Raw genomic sequence first — 24886 nt, 5'->3', positions numbered from 1 at the left:
CTTAAAGGCAGGGTCGCCATCAGGAATTTTGGGGCCTCATACAGCCTAAGTGTCTGCCCCCCCCCCCGCCATTTTAAAACCACTTTATTTTGCGACATACCAATTATGTATTAAACCCCTCCCCCATTTTTCAATTTGGCCGGGCCCCTGACGCCAGTAGCAGTAATACTGGCCTATCGGCGGCCCTGCTTAAAGCGGTTGCAATCCACAGGTTGAGAACCACTGGTTTAATCAATGGGGATGGAGAACATGTTTATTCTTACTTACGAGATGAATAGAAACATTATTTATTTAAATTATGTAAATAAATTAACTTTTAACCGATCAGTTTTAAAGGGACAGAATTCCAAATATATGGGGCTATCACCAAGAATGCCATATCTTTAGGTTTCACCAGCCTCATTTGTCTTACAGTGAACAAAGCCTTAATACTATATTATTCTTGTATATTTGTTTACCGTAACATCAGTAGTAGGGAACAGGCACTTGACTTAAATGCAATAACTCCAGTGGTCATAATTGTTTCTAAATAAAGCAAGATTATTCTACTGAATTTATTTATTTTTTTATGAAAAAAAGGAAACTAAAAAAATTACCTCAATATGTTCCACTTTAAGTCCAATGTTTTTTGAAAACTGGTTAGAAATATTGCATGGGCATTGTTGTCAATTCTATTTGTAACTTAAAATAATTTGTAATAAATGAGTATGAATGAGCCTGCATTTTCGTTGGTGGCAGAAAAAAAGAAAAAATAGTACAGTATCCCAGTTTTATCTTAATGCATGTCAGGAATTCATATCAACGGATTTTAATTTTTTACCTATTTTTTAGCAATTATCTGTCCTGCTATATTAGTATGACAGAAACTTTTCCCCTTGTTCCTTAATGATCAATTTATATCCAATTGAAATAGGCCTTTGATCATTCTGAACTTATTTTCTCTAATGTGGAATATTAATATGGACTGTATCTTAATTAAGACCATGCAAAGCATTTGAGAGATGTTATTTCAAAAAGTATATTGCCACCAGATCATGTTGCACTTTCCTTGAACCATTATAATAGTTGCTATCTCTTGGAAGGTTAGGACAGTTTGCTCTGAAACCTTTCTCTAGTTATCTATTTGTTTGTGTGTTTGTGCCTGCCCAAATAAGTAAACACACATAAAAACTGCTGGGGAAAGTCTTTGAATAGCTGTACTGAATTTTCCGGGTTGCGACTGCTTTAAAACTTCAGAGGGTACTTTGCTTGGACTAGTAAACTTTGTGAATAGCTTGTTTCAGATAATTTGCACAGCCTTATAATTAATCAGTTAGCAGACAATATATTTGAAGAGTTCCTCATTTCTTTTAAAACCAACTTTCTCATCTCCAATTTGGCCATTTTTAACTTCACCTCTGCTGTCTTTAGGGACACATCCATATGTCAGCAGGCAGTGTTTCATTACCTTGGCTTGGATACTAAGCATGGCCAGGTTGATTAACACTTGGTGGGATTCTTCCTAAGGAAACCAGAATTGTAGAATTCACTAAAAGATTGGAAAACATTCCAGCATGACAATGACAATCCACATCCAAACTGTAGTCTCAAAACTAGACAGTTATCATTGTTGTCTAGAAAATTAAATGCTGTATGCTTCCTTTTCAGGCAGCCATCAATGGAGTTATACCACAGGAAAATGGCATTTTAGAAAGGTAAGTGGTATTTATTTATTTATTTATTTATTTATTTATTTATTCATTCATTCATTCATTCATTCATTCATTCATTCATTCATTCATTCATTCATTCATTCATTCATTCATTGGATTTGTATGCCGCCCCTCTCCGGAGACTCGGGGCGGCTAACAGCAACAATAAAGCAGTGTACAATAGTAGTCTGATGTTAGAAATAATTAAAAGCCCATTAATATAAAAAACCAAACATACATACATACATACCATGCATAGAATTGTAAAGGCCTAGGGGGAATACTTATTTCATTATCCTAAAAGCATTATGAAATAACTTGTACTTAGACTGCTGTTTTCTGCAATTGAGTTTTAAAATAGGTTTTAATAATCTAAATATGAAGCTTTTATGTCAGTGCTACAAGGAATATACTGACTAAATTAATTTGTCAATGCTTAAGTTTAGATTAGTCTTAGAAATTTGCCTACTTGTAGCTCAGGTGCTCAGTAGAAGTAACCTCTTCTTCCCATGAAATTATTATAAGATTAATGAACACATTTCCCAAAACTCAGATTAAGACCATCTAGGTTAAATATAAGACAAATTTTCTTAGTGAATCAAGAAATCTAGCTCTCTTCTCCACTTAATGTTCAGTTGGTCCCTTTAACTGTAATCAGTAATGGCTTACACAACAGGAATTATTTTTATCAGTGGCAAGACTAGTGTAAAGTTCCTGCAAAAATGGACACCTGTGGACTGTGAAATTTGGAGATCCAAAATATCTTCCGCTGAATTCCTTATTGTTGTTCCTGCTTTTTGATACTGGAGGAGGTAACATCTTTGCTACGAGGGAATTGTTAAATCAGAATTCTCTGAGATTGAAATCTCACTTTTTCTTCAGAAGGGGGGTATTTATTACTGTTCCTGGACTGTTATAATTTTTAAGAAACTACAGCTGGCAATCTGTGCATGAAGAAGCAATTTTGGATATTAAGAGAATGTTTGGTTTCAACTAAGCAACCTATAATGTTTATTGGGACTCAGTGAAAGGACGGAAATTGTTGAAGATGTCCTAAACTTCTCCATTTCTAGCACTTTACCCATCAAGCCTCACTACTTTAGCACTAATTGACTGTCTCCCCGCCCCTAAAAAACTGCTGACATTCACTAAAAACAATAAAAATAAAAATTGACCAGGTTTTATTGGGACAATATGTAAATTGGAAACATATTGTCGGTGTGATAAATGCAAAAGAGTGATATGTGGAATTGTGCTTGCAAAGTCAGGCTGCTTGTGTTGTGTTCCTGAATTGCAGATGTATGGGGACATGCACAAACAGACAGAGCCAAAAACAGAGGGATCAGTGTAGTTTGGGAATATGAGGACTGATCCCTTTCCTCTTCTGCTTAGTTTTGAAAGCTAACTGCATTGACCATCTGGCCGGAAAGGTCTTCCCAAGCAGTCTTCTTGCTTCCCACTCCAGCTCAGAAAAATCTCTGAATTGGGGCCAATATATTTTTGCATGGAAATGTATACACCTAAACACAGCGCGCCCATTGTTCATCTTAACTCTGAAACTGCCCATGGCTTTGGAGTTGAGAATTACCCTTTGTTCTTTCTGATTAGCAAGAAAGAAAGGGGTTTTTTGTGTAAAATAGAATCAGTGTTCTATTTTTTTGTTTGTTTCCTCTTCACTCAAACATAATTTGTAATGCAGAATAATGCAAATTATTGTAGCCGATGGTTAAGACCACAAAAGCCGTGATATTAAAACTGCACAGCTTTGTCAGCAACAGTTTGCTGTCATAGTTCAGTTTAACAGTGACTGAGTTGTTGCTTGCAAGTGTTTGCCTATCGATTGCACTGCATGGATTTAAAAAAACCAGGAGCTAAAATACAAGCTTTCTATGTTGAAAAACAGATAGGGGAGGAGACATTTTAAACAGCTGGTACACTTATTGGTGTTAATATATCAAGCATTTTAAATTCATATCTCATAGTTCTGTAACAATTAGAATTTATTTATTTGGGTTCTTGTGGGGAATACAGGAGACAGAGAGTCTGTTGCACATGTTCGCTGCTTTGAGTTATTTGTAAACACAATGAAGGCATATAAATAAAATTTATTCAATTTGCATTCACTGTGGGCAGTGAACAATCTTAAAATAAATTCAAAACAATTCCCATCACAAATACAAAAATTATAATACATAGCAATTGAGGAAGATATCACAAAGCAGACACTAGCACAGCCAGAAGTCAGAAACCCTTCACACATTCAAGGCAGATCTTTAGGGTCTTATAAAAGGTCAGCAGTGTCTAAGCCTGTGATTGTGAAACTATGGCACATGTGCCACAGGTGATACGAGAAACCATATCTGCCAGCGCGTGAATCGTTGCCCTAGCTCAGCTCCAGTCCACATGTGTGTGCCCACCAATTGAGTTTTTTGCTTATGTAGAGACTCTGGGAGAGCGATTCTCCGTACTGAAGGAGCGGGTCCAGCAGTCACATGGGTTGCTCATGTCCAATCCGGTGGAACTGAGCCTAGTATTAAAAAAGCTTGCCGGATCCGCCCCTTCCCCAGAATTCGCTCAGTTCGCATATCCTGCGGTTGTATTGTGATAGCTCGTTCAACATTCTAACACCTTCCCTTCGATCTTTCCTTCAAAAAGTAGTAAGATTTATTGTCTTTATTCATTTACTTGCACTAATTGCGCCAGCCGTTTAAAAGAAAAAAAGAAAAAAATAAAGCGGCTCGGCTTTTTTCCTTGGGAGAAGTTGCGGTTTCGTTTTCCCCCGGCGGTTTTTGCCGGTTACGATTCCTGCGGCCGCTTGTGGATTCTTCTAATCCTTTGGCCTGGAGGTCCTGGTGCAAGTATTTATATATTGAATTATTGATTATTTATTGTATACAAAATATTTAAGGGCTTAAGAAATACCTCCTGCGGAGTGAGACGCCTTCTAGTCTCCTGGACTTAGTCGATCGCTTCCCCTTTAAGTATTTACGGGGCGATTTTTTCGGCGCGAAGGCCTTCGCGCCCTTTTTAAATCTAGGCCTCTCGTGTTGGCCTCCTGCCAGCCCCGTAGGCCTCAGTCCACCGCGTGGATCCCGGAGCGGGCCTTGGGGGTCCCAGGCTAAATTCTCCACCGGCTAAGCCTCCAACCAGAGTGCCTTGGTTTACTTAATTACAAAGTTTAGGGAGGCTGGCCCCGCTGGATTTGGGGGCACGAACTCTGGGTTTGCCCAGATTGTCCTCACGTCTCAGCAGCTTCGAGGCCTCGAAGCAGGATCCATTCCTCTTGGGAAGTCCTTGAAATTCTTCTCCTTATTATTCAGTTATTGGCTCAGCCTTGTCTTCTGTTAATTGTCAGACTATGGCTACTTTTCCCAAGAGAGGCACAACTAAAGGTCCCAGAGAGGCCAGGCCTACAGGCGATGAAATTACTAGTATCCCCCAGGCCTCTTCCTCCTCTTCTCCAGGGGCCCGCCCCTCGACCAAGGTCACCAGGGCCGAGAAGAGAAGGGACCTAGCCCTACAAAAAATCCATGACAAATCAGCAAAACGTTTGAAAGTGCAGGCCCAAGTAATCAGTAGTCAAGACCCCCCAGAGGCTTCTAGTCTACCTCCTTCTGGGGTCCCTGTGTTATCTCTGGATGAGCCAAACCTAGACAGACCCCAACCTAACCTATGGGGCATAGGTCCAGAGGAACCAGATATTATTGAAGATTCCCCCCAGCCAGGATCTTCCCAGGCCTTTAGGAATTCTTCTGCCATTTCTGCTGATATTTCCAGTTTACCTCCTGAGTTCCAGTCTATATTTGCTGTGCTGTCCAAAGCCATTGATGCCAAACTCTCCACCATCAATGAGCCTCCCTTACCTCTTCCTCCTTCTCGCTCCTCCCGCCCCTTGGGTTCTTCCCCAGCGGTCAGAGCTCCTATTCAGGATGATTCAGATTCCTCCCAGGATGAATATGAGGATATAGAGGATGATGAGGATGCTTTTCAAGGCTTATCAGATGATGAGGAATCCCAAATAAAGGTTCCTCCTCCTATTACTATTTTTCCCTCTCAATTATTCAAATCTCTCCTCCTCAAAGCTAGAATTTCTACGGGATTAGCGGCCCAGGAGAAACAATCCTCCACTTCCACTGATCCCCCAGAGGAGAATTTACCTTACTTCACAGAGGAACAGGAGGATAACGAGGTAATTCCTATGCCTAAATTGTTTAAAGATGCCTTACTCAAACAGTGGGAATTTCCAGCATCTGGCCTTAATCCCTCCACCAAGGATAGAAAGTTGTACAAACTTTCCTCTTCCTATGAAGAGCTTCTATCCTTTCCCAAACCAGATGAACCTGTCAAGATTCTTCACTCGGCAGCGGCTGTGCCAGGCGAGGCGGAGGAAGTCCTCCGCCCAGAGGACAAGCGCATTGAGCAAATGCTCAAAAGAGGATTCACCGCTGATTCCTGGGCCATTAAAAGTTCTGCAGCGGCTTCCTTTTTCTCCAGAGCCACGCTGCTGTGGCTTCGCCAACTTCAACAGCATATTCCTCCCGATGACTTGAGAGGTCAACAAGACTTCAACAAGGTCTTTGCAGCTGCCCAGTACGTGGCTGATGCCACCTTGCAATCTACTAGATTTTCTGCTAAGTCTATTGCAGCTTCTACAACGGCAAGAAGACTCCTATGGATTCGCCCTTGGCAAGCGGGAGTTCGCCAAAAGTGGCAGTTATCCCAGGGCCCCTTAAAGCGCGACCTTCTCTTCGGTGATCTTCTGGATCCACTCCTCACGGAGACCACGGACAAGAAGAAAGTTTTGGGTCCAACCACAAAAAAGGCTACCAAAACGCAGTCCTTTCGTCGCCCAGGGCGCCAGCAAGATCAAGCGGCTTCCTATCAGAGATCTCCAGGTCAGTATTCCCCCCGCTTTCGTTCCCAAGGTAGGAACTCCAGGGGTAGAGGGTTTCGCTTCCAAAGGGGAGCTTCCTCTAACAGGGCTTCAAAAAAACCTAGATGGTAATCTTACCTCCATTCCCATAGGGGGTCGCCTAGCTCATTTCGCCTCTAATTGACGTCTCACCTCCAAGGACCCTTGGGTCATTGACACTGTTCAATCAGGCCTTCTTTTAGAATTTATTTCTCCTCCCCCTAAACGTTTTATTTCCTGCCCTTCTCCCAGGTCATCCTCAGATTGTAACCGTATGGAGGAGGCCATTTCTCATCTATTGTCCATCAGAGCCATTCAACCGGTCCCTTCCGATCAGAAGGGCCTAGGTTTTTACTCCATCCTATTTATGGTTCCAAAGTCCTCCGGAGGTTGGAGAGCTATTTTGGATTTAAAGAAACTAAACCTATTCATCAAATATAGGAAGTTTAAGATGCACTCCTTGTCTTCTATTTTGGCCGCCATTCATTCGGGAGATTTCATGGTCTCCTTAGACCTCACTGAGGCCTACCTTCACATTCCTATAGCCAAATGCCACAGAAAATTTTTACGTTTTTCCTTTCAAGGCAGGCATTTCCAGTATAGGGCGATGCCATTTGGCCTTTCCTCGGCCCCTCGAGTCTTTACAAAGCTCTTGGGGTCCCTGGCGGCCTATATCCGGGCGTCTCCCATCCACATTTTATGTTATCTTGATGATATTTTGATTCATGGGAACTCCCTAGAGAGAGTGAAAACAGACCTTTCGGTCACCATGTCAGTCCTTCAGGACCATGGATTTTCCATCAACTTTGATAAAAGTCACCTCCAACCTTCCACATCCATTTCTCACCTGGGATCCATTATTGATTCAGAATCCTCCCAGGTTTTTCTCTCCCCCGAGAGAAAACTCAGTATAGTGGAGTTAATTTCTAACATTTTATCTAATGCTTCAGTATCCATAGTTACTCTATCTTCCCTTTTGGGGAAGATGGTGTCATGCATAGGCATCATTCCCTGGGCTCGCCTTCATGCTAGGGAACTCCAGTGGCTCCTGTTGCCTTTTCAGAGATCGGGGCACAGCAACTCAAATCGACGCATTGTCATCCCACTGAGTGTTCGCAGATCCTTCAAGTGGTGGAAGTCTCCGGCCATGGACAAAGGATCCCCGTTCAGGTGCCCGGATCAATTTGTCATCACCACAGATGCCAGTCTATCGGGATGGGGCGCCCACGCCCAGGGGATGATAGCCCAGGGCACGTGGTCCCCGGAGGAAGCTTCCAGGCCAATCAATTGGCTAGAGTTAAGAGCCGTTTCCCTGGCTCTGAAGCATTTCTCTCCTCGCATCCCCAACCGGCACGTTCTCATTCTCACCGACAACATTGCCACAAAAAGCCATATCTGCAGACAGGGAGGCACGAGATCCAAGGCTCTCATGAGGGAGGCCCTCAAGTTGGGCCTTTGGGCGGAAAAACATCTGCAGTCGCTCCTAGCCGATCACATCTCGGGGAGTCTCAACGTCCAGGCGGATTGGCTATCCCGAGCAACGATAGACCCAGGAGAGTGGAACCTCCATCAAGACCTGTTCCATCAAATCACCCTCAGATTCGGCCTACCAATCCTGGATCTCTTCGCGACCAATGCGAACGCCCAACTCCCTCGCTTCTATTCCAGATTTCCATCCCCGGGAGCGGAAGCAATCAATGCCCTCCGGAGTCCATGGCCCCCAGGCCTACTCTACACATTTCCTCCAATTCCAATCCTCCCGGACGTGATTCACAAGGTCCTCACCGAGAGGGCCCGAGTAATCATAATCGCCCCTCATTGGCCCCGCCGGCCCTGGTTCGCGGATCTCCAACAGCTGTCCGTCCAGGACCCTTGGCGACTCCCCGTTTCGGGGGATATGCTGCGGCAGGGGGCCTCTTTCCATCCAGACCCGGAGTGGTTCCACCTCACCGCCTGGCTGTTATCAGGAGAGATCTAGAACTGCGTGGTCATGACCCCGATTCAGTGGAGGTCATTTTAAAGGCCAGAAGGGGTTCGACCAATCGAATCTACGACCACACGTGGTCCAAGTTTCACCAGTGGTGTCTACAGGAAGGTCTCTCCCCTCTGTGCATCCCCATACACAGAATTATTTCCTTCCTTATGCAAGGCTTCCATAAAGGTCTTTCCACCAGCACCCTCCGGCGTCATCTGGCAGCCATTTCATCTGTCCTAGGGGGTCCCCGCAGACAGCCTCTCCGATCCTTCCCTGAAGTTCAGGAATTCCTCAAGGGCATAGCCAATCTCAGACCTTCCAAGGTCCACAGGTATCCTTCCTGGGATTTGCCACGGGTTCTCCATTCCCCCACGCAGGCACCATACGAACCCCAAAAATCGGCGTCCCTCAGGTACCTATCCTTTAAGGTAGCATTCCTGGTGGCTATTACCTCTGCCCGACGCATTTCGGAGCTGGCTGCCCTCTCAATCAGGCAGGACCTTTGTCAATTCCATCAGGACAAGGTAGTCTTGCGACTGGACCCCACCTTCTTACCCAAGGTCAGTTCCATGTTCCACAGATCTCAGGATATTGTCCTACCTTCCTTCTGCCTCCAACGAGACCATCCCTTGGCAATTAGATGGCACACCCTGGATCTCACCAGAGCGCTGAGAATATATATCCAACGCACAGGACCCTTTCGGAGGTCAGAAGCACTCTTTGTAGCCTATCATCCCAGAGTCATGGGGGCCAAAGTGTCTTCAACAGTAATAGGCCGTTGGATCAGAGGGACTATATCTAAGGCCTATGAGTCGGCCTCCCTCTCAGTTCCAAGGAACATCACAGCGCATTCCACCAGGAGCGCAGCCACCTCGGCCGCTTGGGCGACTCAAGCCCCGTTGGAGGAGGTCTGCAAAGCAGCCACTTGGGCCTCGCCAAATTCCTTCATCAGGCACTACAAAATTGATTCTTACGCTTCAGCGGACGCTGCCTTCGGCAGAAGGGTACTCCAATCCGTTATCTCACACGATAGCAAGCTAATCCCACCCTAGGGACCATCTATTGGGTATGTCCCATGTGACTGCTGGACCCGCTCCTTCAGTACGGAGAATAGGCGTTGATTGCTTACCTGAACGCCTCTTCTCGTACGGTGAGCGGGTACAGCAGTCACTTCCCGCCCTTATATGTGTCTTCTTTACCTTTCTATATCTTTCTTCCTCTAACAATGAGAGTTGAACACTAAAGAGCTTCACAACTGAGCCTAGTCTATGGATTCGCGAATTCTGGGGAAGGGGCGGATCCGGCAAGCTTTTTTAATACTAGGCTCAGTTCCACCGGATTGGACATGAGCAACCCATGTGACTGCTGTACCCGCTCACCGTACGAGAAGAGGCGTTCAGGTAAGCAATCAACGCCTATTTCAGCCTCCAGTGGGTGATGGGAGCATTTTTGCCCTCCTCAAACTCCAAGGAAGCCTCTGGTGGCGAAAAACGGGCCTACTGGGCCCACTGGAAGTCAGGAAATGGGGGAGTGAAGGGGTCATGCACACATGCGCAGAGAGATGGGTGAGTAGGGGGGCTTTGAATTATGGTTGTGGGCATGCACATGTGAGCGATGTGCACACTATTTTGGCACCCGAGGAAAAAAAAGGATTGCCATCACTGGTCTAGGCTATTCTCATTTCTAATGAGAGAATGTAATTAGCAGGAATTATGGAAGAAAAGGCATATATCCTGGATCCCAGCACTGGCACTTTTGGCTAATGGATTCAGATGATGTCCATGCAGCTAGATTGTGTTCTTTGGGGAGAAACAAGTAGAGAAAGTAACTTAGTCCCAAACCAGGAAGAGCTTTAAAGGTGACAACCAGAACTTTGAATTGCACCTGGAAACACATGGACAGCTAGTGTAACTCCTGAAATAGTGGTATTATGTATGCCAAGTAGCCAGCACCATTTATTTATTTATTTACTCATTCATTCATTCATTCATTCATTCATTCATTCATTCATTCAATTTTTATGCCACCCTTCTCCTTAGACTCAGGGCGGCTTACAACATGTTAGCAATAGCACTTTTTAACAGAGCCAGTGTATTGTCCCCACAATCTGGGTCCTCATTTTACCCACCTCGGAAGGATGAAAGGCTGAGTCAGCCTTGAGCCGGTGATGAGATTTGAACCGCTGACCTTCAGATCTACAGTCAGCTTCAGTGGCCTGCAGTACAGCACTCTACCTGCTACGCCACCCCGGCTCAATTTACTACCTAGGCAGCTGTACTCTGCGCCAATTGCACCCTATGTAGAGCGCATTGCAATAGTCCAAACAGGAGGTCCCAAAGGCGCGAACAGCAACGAGCAGGGACTTATTCAATCATACACCTTTAAAAAAAATTCTTCCCACCCCAAAATGTTTATGTAAAAGGTGGACAGATCTGTGTGCCCTTCAGCCAAATAACTTTCTAAAAGCTGAAGAGAAAAGGATCATATATGGTGTGAAGCAAAAACTCAGCTTGAATATGGACTGGATCAGTAGTGGGTTCTGAATGTCATTGCTACCAGTTCTGTGAACCAGTAGCGGCTGTGGGAGGCTACGCCCACCTAACCAGGTATTCACAGAAGCATTCTGGGCAGGTGGGCATAACCTGTTGCCGCCGCTACGGTTTCACAGAACCAGGAGTAACCCACTGCTAGAATAGATTGGGCAGAAGGAAAAAAAGAATCCCCCAGGAGATCCTGCTGGGAGAAGGAATGGGCAACAGCTCAAAACGTTGTTGATTTTTCCATTCTGTACTCCCTTCCTTTCTCCTTTCTGGTCACATGACCCAGAGGAAGTATGGGCCGCCTTCCCATACAGAATAAGCAATGTATAGCCATTGTTCATAAAGGATTGGAGGGAATTCCAGTAGCTGTGTTTTTCATGGTTTCCTTGCCTCATAGGACACCGACAATAATCTTTTTTTTTACACTTTAGAAATAGGAACAAAAATATTTACTAAATATCTTTTGCAAATTAAAAATACAATCTCCTTGTGTCCTATAAAAACGTTATTCAGATATAAATAATAATAGTGCCCAACTGGATGCCTGCCTGCCTGCCTTGTTTCCAAGGGAAAGGGATTTGCAAATAGAGCTTATGTGTGTATGCGGCCATGATGGTAGTTTTTTCTCATTTAGAGAGAGACCAGCCGGCATTGCCATGACACATCATAAGAGAGCAATGCAGAACAAAGGGAAGGAGAGAGTCTCTAATAGATAATTGGACTTAAGCCAAGAATGTGCAATGTTTCTTAAGCACTTGAGCACATATACCACAGTATTTCCTAACCCTAACCAAAACTCCCTGGACAAAAAAAGCAGACAGGGACAAAAGAAAGCTACTTAAAAATATAATAATATTGCATACAATCAGTGCAATTAATTTCCCCCCTTATATTGCATGAAAATTAGTAAGTTTTGAAGAAGTTTTGGAGTCTGAGGGGCTGCAAATTATATATCCATGTTCAAAGCCAGGTAGGCTTTACAAAAAATTTTAAAAATGAAAAATCGGGAACCCAATGTAGCTTTTAGTGAATGGAATGTATTTTGTACTATCAATGTTCAATGTTAGTTATATTCCATTCACTGCTTTTAGATATGTCCATATAGAAAAGAAGAGGAAGAAATATATTTTGTTTGCATACTTGCAAATCCGATCAAAATGAAACCGCATGTCCTATCAGATGTTTACATATTTGTTAGTAAACAAATCTGAATAGTAAATGACTAAAATCAGTTACTGTGATTCATACTATCGTTTTGAAGTATTTGTATTTATTTAATAGTCAGATTGATACTACATTGTTTTCAAATACAAAGGCAAATTTGAAACTGGGTATTTTCAGTTTAGCATCTATTTCATTTTATAATTATAATTGTGCTTTTTTTTTTTTAATTTTTTTTAATGTTACAAACAGCAATAAAACATGACAAAGTGTCAAAACAATAATTACACAGTTATATAATAAATCATTTTTGATTCACAGGTCATTGGATTCATAAGAAGTTATACAGTTCCATAAGTCCTTATGAAGAATTCCTTTAATCAGAAATAAATATTCATATACTGTATTTCTGCAAACATACAAAAAATAACATATACTTGAACTGTAGTCCTACCCTTTGAAGCGAACATATTATTTTTCTTTCCTTCATCATCTGCTCTTATTTGGAGTATCCCCAAGGAACCTTTTAACCTTTCTTGTAAATACCATTCTGTCAGAGGGAATGGACGTATCACTACGTCCAACTCTGTCTGTGTAAAGTATATACTCAGAAAACGATAATTGTGCTTTTGAAAAGCATCTAAACTAAAAAAAAAAAAGCTAAATTCTGACAACTGTTAAGATTATTGTAGGTCAGAATGTTAGCAGAATTAATTGGAGGTCTAGTTATGGCAAATAATTCTGAGAATCAAAAGGCTTTTGTTCAGGAACGAAATGCTTACCACTCGTGGCTGCATTCCTATACTGTTCATGGAAGTAACCTCAGATAATGTTCATAAAGTGAAACCAGTTGTTTGAAGAACTTGCCTATCTTAAGAGCTATCCAAATTTATTTAACAGGTTCTCCAAACAAGCAAAATAACCAAGTTGTCTTTGCAGAAACTTTTGCTGAAGATATTAAGGCATGGCAAATATCAGAATAAAATTCATATACATTACAATACTATTTCATTTGTATGAGATATAACCGAGATGATATAAAATATGGCACCCAAAGGAAAATGGAACTTAATATTAAACAGTATTTATCATTATGAGGCCTCAGTCAGTAAGTCAGTGATAAGACATTCATATCATCAAACAATGGAAGCTAGCCCAAAGCAAAGGTAAGGCAGAGTAGGAAAGATGGGTTGATCTTCAGCTGTAATATACAATTGTAAATGGAATCTGTTTCATCCTTAGACTGATCATGTGCCCAAATGAATAAGAAAAAAAAGAGTAGGGACTCCTGTATATTCAGCTGCCTCTTGTTTTTGGCCAGCTCTCAAGTGTTTAGTGTTTACCTATGGTTTATATATATATTTTTCATACATTATGTGGCAAGAACTCTTGCTTTAGAAATTCTTAGTGGCTGCAGGATTATGAAAACGGCAGATTACATCCTCGTTATTATTGCCACTTTGTTTTCTAGGATTTCACAAGTTCGCTTATTTTCACAACCTTTTATAAGGCAGTTGTTTTCCCTTCTGCATAAGGACATTGTGTTGTGTCTATACAGGCCCTCTGACTGATTCTTTGTTATAGTCATGAAGGTCTTCTGCTGATTGATTCTTCTCCATGGGCTGGTTCAGGTCACTTTGGTATAGATATAAGTATCATATTCTGCTGATACTTAATACCCTCCAGTACAGTTCTCTCTAGTCCAGTGACTTTTTAACATTCATTTTCAGTTTTCAGCATTTTGTCAACTACTTTGTGACTTCATACAGTTCTTACTAATTCCTCATGCATATTCTAAGTGGCTCGTCCAAATCCAAGCCCTTTGCCATGGCTAGTACACAAAATTTACATTAATTTACATTAATCATTCGAGACAATGATGAATCCGCATACAGATGAGAAGTTGAACAACTATCCTTGTGGTGTGTCCAGACTATACAGATTGAGTTCATTAAGTCTTTCATAAAACGTATCAGGAAAGACTTAATGAACTCAATCTGTATAGTCTGGAGGACAGAAGGAAAAGGGGGGACATGATCGAAACATTTAAATATATTAAAGGGTTAAATAAGGTTCAGGATGGAAGTGTTTTTAATAGGAAAGTGAACACAAGAACAAGGGGACACAATCTGAAGTTAGTTGGGGGAAAGATCAAAAGCAACATGAGAAAATATTATTTTACTGAAAGAGTAGTAGATCCTTGGAACAAACTTCCAGCAGACGTGGTAGATAAATCCACAGTAACTGAATTTAAACATGCCTGGGATAAACATATATCCATCCTAAGATAAAATACAGAAAATAGTATAAGGGCAGACTAGATGGACCATGAGGTCTTTTTCTGCCGTCAGACTTCTATGTTTCTATGTGTGACCAGAACAATCTAGAACTGAACACACTCAAAACCGTAGAAATGGTGGTAGACTTTAGGAGAAACTCTTCCACCCTCCCACCTCTCACAATACTAGAGAACACAGTATCGACAGTAAAGACCTTCAAATTTCTAGGTTCTATCATATCTCAAGACCTAAAATGGTCACCTAACATCAAAAACATCATCAAAAAAGCACAACATCTGCACCTCTATAACTGTCTGGTTTGGTGCTGCAACCCAACAGGACCGACACAGACTTCAGAGGACAATCAGAACTGCAGAAAAAGCAATTGCAATTGCTGCCAACCTGCCTTCCATTGAGGACCTGTATACTACATGAGTCAAAAAGAGGGCGGGGAAAATATTTACTCACATCCTGGACACAAACTGTTTCAACTCCTACCCTCAAAATGTCGCTACAGAGCACTGCACACCAAGACAACCACACACAGTTTTTTCCCGAACGCCATCACTCTACTAAACAAATAATTCCCTCAACACTGTCAGACTTTCTACTAAATCTGCACTTCTATTCTACTAGATTTTCTCATCATTCCTATCACCCATTTCCTCCCATGTTGACTGTATGACTGTAACTTGTTGCTTATATCCTAAGATTTTTATTAATATTGCTTCTTAATTGCTTATTTGACCCCTATGACAATCATTAAGTGTTGTACCACATGATTCTTGACAAATGTATATTTTATTTTATGTACGCTGAGAGCATATGCACCAAGAAAAATTCTTTGTGTGTCCAATCACACTTGGCCAATAAAATTCTATTCTATTCTATTCTATTCTAATACATGTAAGCATATGAGTGTGCATACATTTGGAAAACTGTCCTTATTTGACACCAAGCTGATATGTTTTTCAGTGAATATAGTGGAGAATCTTTACAAAGGCCTGCCTATGGTCCCGCTAGTCATCCTTCGTCATCGTCTTCAGCACCTTCCTCCTCTTCTGCATTTCGTCCCGTAGTGCCATCCAGACAAATAGTGGAAAGACAACCGCGAATGCTTGACTTCAGAGTGGAATACAGGGATCGAAATATGGATGTGGTGCTTGAAGACAGTTGTACAGTCGGTAAGAAACTACTGAGCGGGGGGAGAGAAACAAAACCAAACTAAGTATCAAATGTAATTATAATACAAAACACAGTGGTACCTCTACCTAAGAAGACTTCTACTTACGAACTTTTGTAGATAAGAACCGGGTGTTCAAGATTTTTTTGCCTGTTCTCAAGAGCCATTTTCCACTTACAAACTCGAGCCTCTGAAACGGTAACCAGAAAAGGGAGGGAGAAGCCTCTGTGGGGCCTCTCTAGGAATCTCCTGGGAGGAAACAGGGCCGGAAAAGGCGGGGAGAAGCCTCTGTGGGGCCTCTCTAGGAATCTCCTGGGAGGAAACAGGGCCTCCACCCTCCCTGTGGTTTCCCCATCACACACATTATTTGCTTTTACATTGATATGGGAAAAATTGCTGCTTCTTACAAATTTTTCTACTTAAGAACCTGGTTACAGAACAAATTAAGTTCGTAGGTAGAGGTACCACTGTATGTGTCAGAGCTGAAATTGGCAGAGCTCTAGGAAGCCCAGGGAGAACTGATTTGTAAACACACAACAGGTGCATTCCAATCTCAAGCTTGGGAAAAGCAGGGCCAAAAGTCCATTTACTTGAAAGGGCAGGAGGAAAAGTTTTACAATTTCACCCTGAGGGTGATCTCTGTGTGTTCTGTAGTACCCAGGTGTTTGTACACATGACTCATTTCTTTTCTGCAAGGAAGCACTTTATCTAGCTTTCTGTTGGGTGGGGCAGAAGGTTTTTATGCTTTTTTAAAGCATTGTTTGTGTTTTATTACTGTCTGTGAGATGGCCAGGGTTATGTTAAAAAGATGGACAGTTATATAAATCTTTAAAATAAATGAATAGCTCTGAAGCTTTTTCTTTTTGTTATCTAATTTCTGAGAGAGTAGAGATTTATTCAGCCAAATGTGACCCGAAGTCTGATGTGTTTCTTTGAAGGGGAGGGCAGGGAAGAGATGCATAAAAGCAGATACAGTGGTACCTCATCATATGAACTTAATTGGTTCCAGGAAGAGGTTCGTAAGGTGAAAAATTCGTAAGATGAAACAATGTTTCCCATAGGAATCAATGTAAAAGCAAATAATGCGTGCAAATCCTTCAGGAAAATCCCAAACTTTAGAAGGGAGGCGAACAGAGGGCAGGGAGGAGCAGCTAAAGGGGGCGGTTGGAAGAAGCAAGGCTAGGCTAAAGGGTGAGTGGGAAGGAAGAAAGGCAAGGGGGGCGCCCCTCCCTTTTCTTTCTTAAAAAGACACCGTTTCAGTTCCTTTGCAAGCACCTTGTTCTCTGCAAAATGCTTCCTCCCCCAAGCTGCCCCTCCCTCCTCCCTTTTCTTTCTTAAAAAGACACCCTTTCAGTTCCTTTGCAAGCAGGTTGTTCTCTGCAAAATGTTTCCTACTCCAAGCAGCCCCTCCCTCCTCCCTTTTCTTTCTTAAAAAGACACAGTTTCAGTTCCTTTGCAAGCAGGTTGTTCTCTGCAAAATTTTTCCTCCCCCAAGCTGCCCCTCCCTCCTCCCTTTTCTTTCTTAAAAAGACACCCTTTCAGTTCCTTTGCAAGCAGGTTGTTCTCTGCAAAATGTTTCCTACTCCAAGCAGCCCCTCCCTCCTCCCTTTTCTTTCTTCAAAAAAGGGGGGAAAAAGAAACCCCTTCATCCCAGCAGCAGCTGCTTGGGTTCGTAAGGTGAAAATAGTTCGGAAGAAGAGGCAAAAAAATCTTAAACACCGGGTTGGTATCTTGAAAAGTTCGTTAGAAGAGGTGTTGGTAAGATGAGGTACCACTGTACTTGTAAAGTTAATGTTAATGTTAGTCTTGGGAAACAAGGACTGGGGGGAACATGTTTGAGTTCTTTACGTATTTGAATTAATAATTGTGTGATGAGGCAAAATAACGATCAAATATACTAGAACCCATGTTAATGCAGTGTATAATATCTCTGTTGTACCAGGTTAGAATCACAGCACATGTATGCTTTTAAATTCAGTTTAAAGATTACAAAATGTTGTGTTTGAAGTCATGCCAGAATTAAGAGAAATGTCACCATGACAGAAAGAAAAGGGAATTCTGCCCTCATCATAAAGTCATCAAAAAATAATTGACTTACAAAATGTGGTGATTTCTATTATTCTGCAAACTGTACCATTGCACTTTTCAGACAGGGTGTTTGTTGTGCTAGAATTAATGTTATGTATTGCAGCATATAGTTTTCCTATCTATTAATCTCATATTACTTATACATTATTTTGCTCCTAGGGCAACTAGGTCGAAAGAAGATGCAACTTTATTACAGCGGTACCTTGGTACTCAGCTGCTTTGAAACCTATTGAATTTGGTACTCAGCACATTTTGACACACAAGCTAGAACTTGTCAATGTTGCCTGCCTTGTGACTCATTATATTATTCCTTCTGGGGAAAAAATTGTTTGGTACTCATTTGTTTTGGTACTCATCATGAGTACCAAGGTACCACTGTATGTGTTTAAAACAGTTTGCCCACTCTGTATGATTAGTGGTATCAAACAAATGTTTCCCTTTAAAATTTGTTTAGTTTATTTATATTTCACATGTCTGAATCACCCATCTCTCTCAAAGAGGGACTTTGAATGGTGCATTTAGTTTAAAAATGCAACATAAAAATAATAGGCATAGTGTGGCAAGCCCAGAACTTTTTTAAAAAAAGAGTATGTAATATATAATCAAAGAGTGACACCTAGTGGCAAGTATATGTTTTATTTTCTAAGCAGGTACAGTGCTTGTTTGGCTATTCACTTCATATCTATTACTATGCTCAATTCTTCACTGAGTTTTTGAGATTGGTTGAAATTCAAGTTCTCAGTCTCATTTTATATTTTGCACAGCTCCAAATGAGAAAATGATATTAGTGTCACTTCAACTGATAAATTAATAAAATGTTCATTTTTAATGAGACGGGGATATTTATATTTTGAGATTTTTTTAAAAAAACAACAGGCTGATGATTTATTTTCTAGAAGGAGCAGGATTTCAGAGACAATTGTGTTGACAATTGAATGAAATATAATACTTTCTGAAATATATGCATCATGCCAAAAGTATGCATTTTTCCTTCTGAAAATAAGTTTTCCAGGGAACTATATGAAATTATTGATATCCACAGAGATTTTGCTCATAATTCTGTAATCATCAGAAGTAGCTTTTTATATGTGCAAATATATATGAACATTAGTCACAGTATCTTTCCGATTAAGCAGGTTATGTTGATTTACATGGAAAAATAAATATATATTGAGATCAGGGTAAAAAAAAAACCCACCAGACTGCATTCTGTTTTGATGTTCTAAGTTACACTTTTTTACTAAACTAAGGCCATACTTTCATTAGTGTTTCAATAGTATTTTAATCCCTTCCATCTGTCCCTTGCTCAGGGTCAATTCACACATTATACAGAAGCAAAGCTGTGTTTGCCATCAACTATGCATGCAATGAAACTACTGCTGAGCATCATATCAAAGCTTTTTTATAACTATTTGACATATTCAAGTCTGTCCTTTCAATAGCAAATTTAACATCTTCAGTTCATTATTATTCCTCTCTACAGTACTTTGGTACGACCACACTTGGAATACTGTGATTCCTTGTTTTTCGCTGGGGATGCGTTCCAAGACCACCCGTGAAAAACGAATTTCCGTGCAGTGGAGGAAATATTTTTTTTATGTATTTAACGAGTACTTGGACTTTTGAAACCCACCCTTTGCATTAAACAGTCATTCTATAATGTATCTAAGCTGGAACTACATGTGATATCCTACCAGTTTCTTTAATAGAGTACAGTAGTACTGTAGAAGAATTTTATGAATTTTTAATGGATTTAAAATTTTTAATGGATTTAATGGATTTAAGCCCTCTTTGAAAATCCGTGAAAGATGAACCGTGAAGTCGCGAGGGATTACTGTACTGTGTTCAGTTCTGGGGGCCCCAATTTAAAAAGGACATTGATAAACTAGAGCAAGTTCAAAAGAGAGTCACAAGAATGGTGAGTGGCCTGGAAACCATGTCCTATGAGGAACAGTTAAAATGTCTAGGGATGTTTAGTCAGCAAAGGAGAAAACTGAGAGGACACTTGATAGCTGTCTACAAATATCTGAAGGGCTGTCACAGAGCAGAGGGATCAGCATTGTTCTCATTAGCACACGGAAGGACTAGAAACAATGGAATGAAACTGCAAGGGAGTAGATTTAGATTAAAATATTAGATTAAAATAAAATATTATTTTACTGAAAGAGTAGTAGATCCTTGGAACAAACTTCCAGCGGATGTGGTTGGTAAATCCACAGTAACTGAATTTAAACATGCCTGGGATAAACATAGATCCATCCAAAGATAAAATACAGAAAATAGTATAAGGGCAGACTAGATGGATCATGAGGTCTTTTTCTGCCTTCAATCTTCTATGTTTCTATGTTTCTATAGATATCAGAAAAAACTTTCTAACAGTAAGGGTGATAAACCAGTGGAACAGTTTGCCACAGTAGGTGCTGAGCTTGCCTTCACTGGAGGCCTTCAAACAGAGACTGGACAGTCATCTTTCTGGGATGGTTTGATGAATCCTGCCTTAAGCAGGGGGTTGGACCCGATGACCTTGGAGGTCACTTCCAACTCTATGATTCTATGATTCACATTCCTGCAAAAGCAGCTGTGGGTTATGTGCATAATGCTTCTCTCAAAGTCAAATGTTAACTTTTTTTCCCTAGTGATGCAATTGCATAAAATGCCCACCAGATGGAAGGACCATATATCATGAGAATAGAGAAATAATTAAAATCATGTGGAATATGGATGACATCGGCTTTGGAACATGAGACTAGTGTTCTGCATTTGATCATACTATATTTGCTATTGAGCAAGAGTTGTACAGTGTTGCTCGGTTCGGGTAATTCAGGGCTTGAAAAGGGCTTTGAACTGTGAACTAACAAATTGTGGAGCTTAGAATCAAAACCATAATTTTGATAAAGAGAAATACAAAGATTTTTGTATTTCTTTGTATTTCTACTCTAAATTAAGAAAAAAATTGTACTCTAATTTAGCCTTTAGCTCTGTTAACAGCAATCAAAACAGTTAATTAACATTCTCTGTTAGTTATATTCAGGACCAAATTTTAGTGATATGCAGAAGATCAAGAATCGGTCCTCACAGACCTTCTTCAAACTTTTGAGGTAGGAACCATGGGAAAGAAGAATAGAATAGAATAGAATAGAATTTTTGTTGGCCAAGTGTGATTGGACACACAAGGAATTTGTCTTGGTGCATATGCTCTCAGCGTACATAAAATAAAATATACATTTGTCAAAAATCATATGGTACAACACTTAATGATTGTCATAGGGGTCAAATAAAGCCCTTCATGGCACTGGACCAGAATATCTCCGAGACCGCCTACTGCCGCACGAATCCCAGCAACCAATTAGGTCCCACAGAGTGGGCCTTCTCCGGGTCCCGTCAACTAAACAATGTCGGTTGGCGGGCCCCAGGGGAAGAGCCTTCTCTGTGGCGGCACCGACTCTCTGGAACCAACTCCCCCCAGAGATTAGAACTGCCCCTACTCTCCCTGCCTTCCGTAAACTCCTTAAAACCCACCTCTGCCGTCAGGCATGGGGGAACTGAAACACCTCCCCCGGGCATGTTTAATTTATGCATGGTATGTTTGTGTGTGCGTCTGTTAGTTTATGGGGTTCTTTTAAAGCTTGTATAAATTTTAAAGTTTTCTGATTATTTATGATTTGTTCTATTCTGTTGTGAGCCGCCCCGAGTCTTCGGAGAGGGGCGGCATACAAATCTAAATAATAAATAATAAATAATAATAAATAAATAAGCAATTAAGAAGCAATATTAATAAAAATCTTAGGATATAAGCAACAAGTTACAGCCATACAGTCAACATGGGAGGAAATGGGTGAAAGGAATGATGAGAAAAACTAGTAGAATGGAATTGCAGATTTAGTAGAAAGTCTGACAGTGTTGAGGGAATTATTTGTTTAGTAGAGTGATGGCGTTCGGAAAAAAACTGTTCTTGTGTCTAGTTGTCTTGGTGTGCAGTGCTCTGTAGCGATGTTTTGAGGGTAGGAGTTGAAACAGTTTGTGTTCAGGATGTGAGAGGTCAGTAAATATTTTCCCCGCCCTCTTTTTGACATGCAGTATACAGGTCCTCAATGGAAGGCAGGTTGGCAGCAATTGTTTTTTCTGCAATTCTGATTATCCTCTGAAGTCTATGTCGATCCTGTTGGGTTGCAGCACCAAACCAGACAGTTATAGATTGTGGAATAAACCAAGTTGAAAAAGCATTTTGTCTCAATAATTAGCTGTTAGCTAAGACGCTAAATTAGTAGTTACGTTATGTGTAAAATTTAAACCTTTCAAACAATTTAGGAAGGGGTTTTAGAGCCGTCTAATGCAAATTATATAACCTAAACCAGAGATATCAAACTCAAGGCTTGCGTGCAGGATCTGGCCTGTGGGTGCTTAGATCTGGCTCATGGGGCTGTCCTAGAAACAGCAAAGGACTGGTGTACGGTGCCTCTGCCAGTAAAAATGGAGGTTGGGAGAGCCCCTGCCTCCCTTTTCGCTGGCAGAGGACTGGCCAAATAAACTAAAAACAAAACAAAAAGAGAAATGTTTTGCTCTTTGCATTTGAACATGCAAGAAGGGACAGGGAAGGAGAAAGAGGAAAGGAAAGATGGGAAGAGACCAAGGAAGGAAAAATAAGGAAAGAGGGGAAGGAAGAAGAAAGGAGAATGAAGAGGAAAGGAGAAGGAAGGAAGGAAGGAAGGAAGGAAGATAGGATGGAAGGAAGGAAGATAGGATGGAAGGAAAGAAGGAAGGAAAGAAGGAAGGAAAGAAGGAAGGAAAGAAGGAAGGAAAGAAGGAAGGAAGGAAGATAGGATGGAAGGAAGGAAGATAGGATGGAAGGAAGGAAGATAGGATGGAAGGAAAGAAGGAAGGAAAGAAGGAAGGAAGGAAGATAGGATGGAAGGAAAGAAGGAAGGAAAGAAGGAAGGAAAGAAGGAAGGAAGGAAGATAGGATGGAAGGAAGATAGGATGGAAGGAAGGAAGATAGGATGGAAGGAAGGAAGGAAAGAAGGAAGGAAAGAAGGAAGGAAGGAAGGAAGGAAGATAGGATGGAAGGAAGGAAGGAAGGAAGGAAGGAAGGAGAGTGAGGGAGAGTGAGGGAGAGTCTGAGGTAGTGGTGGGTTGTTTGCCGCTCAGCCTGGTTCTTAGAACTAGTAGCGCCAGTGGCGGGAGGCTCCACCCACCTACCCAGAATGCTTCTGCACATGCACAGAAGTGTCGCACACACACAAACGAGTAGTGAACCACTACTGATCTGAGGGAAGTGCTAATTTACCACTTGGGCCACTACAGGTGCCACCGACACGAGTGACAAGCTGGCCATAACCATCCTGACAATGCCCACCCTGGACCACCAAGGTTAAACACAACCCTGATGCAGCCCTTAATGAAATCAAGTTTGACACCCCTGCCCTAAACATCAAAAGATCCACTTGTTTTAATTTAGAAATGAAATCTGAATTCCTTTAATCCATTTTACATAAGATGGGAAAAATAATATCAAATTCAATCGCATTTCAAGTAAAATCTATTATTATTTTGCATTTCTCTTCTTCATACTTTAAGCATTATTTCAGTGTTCCAGTTTTGATGCTGTTATATATGAGTTTATGGAGGTAAACTAAAATATTTAAAGACATACTGTATGCTTAAAATGCATTGATTGATTCTTAGATTTTATTTTGCCTATGCTTTATAAAGATAAATCAGAAAAATCAGAAATGTTTTTTAAATGATTCTGCTTTGTGCTTTTTTCCAGGAGAGATCAAACATATTTTAGAAAACGAGCTTCAGATTCCTGCATCGAAAATGTTGCTAAAGGGCTGGAAGACTGGAGATGTAGATGATAGTGTAAGTTTTTATATTTGTTACAGGAATTTTTTTTCCCAATGGACCCTTTTTGCCAACTAATATTGATTTGTTAGCAATGTTTAAAATATTCTGGATTAAATGGCATGGTTGCTTGTACAATGAAGGCACAATATTTACAAAGGATAACATTTAACTTTGACAGTTAGCAACTTGGACAATATTCAGGGCAGTACAGTGGTACCTCTACTTACGAACTTAATTCGTTGTGTTACCAGGTTCTTAAGTAGAAATGTTTGTAAGAAGAAGCAATTTTCCCCATAGGAATCAATGTAAAAGCAAATAATGCATGCGATTGGGGAAACCATAGGGAGGGTGGAGGCCCTGTTTCCTCCCAGGAGATTCCTTGAGAGGCCCCACGGAGGCTTCTTCCCACCTTTTCCGGCCCTGCAGCCCTGTTTCCTCCCAGGAAATTCCTAGGGAGGCAGCCATGCTGGTACAGGAGCTCATTCGTCTTGCAAGGAAAGGAAGCAAAGATGTCCCTGTGGTTGATCTACCTTCAACCACAGGGACGTCTTTGCCTCCTTTCCTTGCAAGGCGATTTCAGGACTGGTAAGATGGGCAAACGAGCTCCTTTGCTGCATTTTGGGAGTTTGGACATCAGGCTTTGCTTGCCACCCGAGGAATCTCGTGGCAACAGGCAAAAACCCCACCAAGGCAGAAAGGATTTCGGACTGCGGTCTTGAGAAGGCAGACGTGGTGGCGCTTTGACCGGCAACAGTCGGCGTTGGCAGTCTGGAGGTGGAGAATCCCGGCAGCGGTGGCAAGCAAAGGGGAAATCCCAGCGGCTGCAGTCACAAGGCAGGGGAATCCCTGCAGCAGTAAGAGAGAGCGCACACACCCAGGCTCAGGTTTGTAAGTAGAAAATGGTTCGTAAGTAGAGGCAAAACCCACCTTAAACACCAGGTTCATATCTCAAAAAGTTCATCAGTAGAGGCGTTCGTAATTAGAGGCATCACTGTACTTAATACTAAAACAGGACATTTCAGATTATACTTTTATGGATCTTTAAAATTGTTGTGGCTTTCTGGAAGTATTCTCTGCTATTTAAAAGAAGACACAATACACAATAGCCCTGAGTCTCTTCAGATCAAACATTTATTTTAAAACGCTTCTTCATTGTGTTAAGTTGTCTAGAACAGTAATAAAGCAGTCTTTAAAAAATAAGTCTAATAATTTG

General features: G+C 41.3%; 1 protein-coding gene across 1 annotated transcript in view; it reads left to right on the top strand.

Annotated features, from left to right (window-relative positions):
- Positions 1-24886, top strand: part of FAF1 (Fas associated factor 1) — a 227529-nt gene that overhangs the window by 32689 nt on the left and 169954 nt on the right. The window contains exons 3-5 of the mRNA XM_070745898.1: positions 1648-1694; positions 15534-15742; positions 23597-23688. Of these exons, the coding sequence (XP_070601999.1) occupies positions 1648-1694; positions 15534-15742; positions 23597-23688 (348 nt within the window). The remainder of the gene's footprint in view (positions 1-1647; positions 1695-15533; positions 15743-23596; positions 23689-24886) is intronic.

Source organism: Erythrolamprus reginae, chromosome 3 (assembly GCF_031021105.1).
Source record: "Erythrolamprus reginae isolate rEryReg1 chromosome 3, rEryReg1.hap1, whole genome shotgun sequence".
Lineage (NCBI taxonomy): Eukaryota > Metazoa > Chordata > Lepidosauria > Squamata > Dipsadidae > Erythrolamprus > Erythrolamprus reginae.
This window is presented reverse-complemented; position numbering and strand designations above follow the sequence as displayed.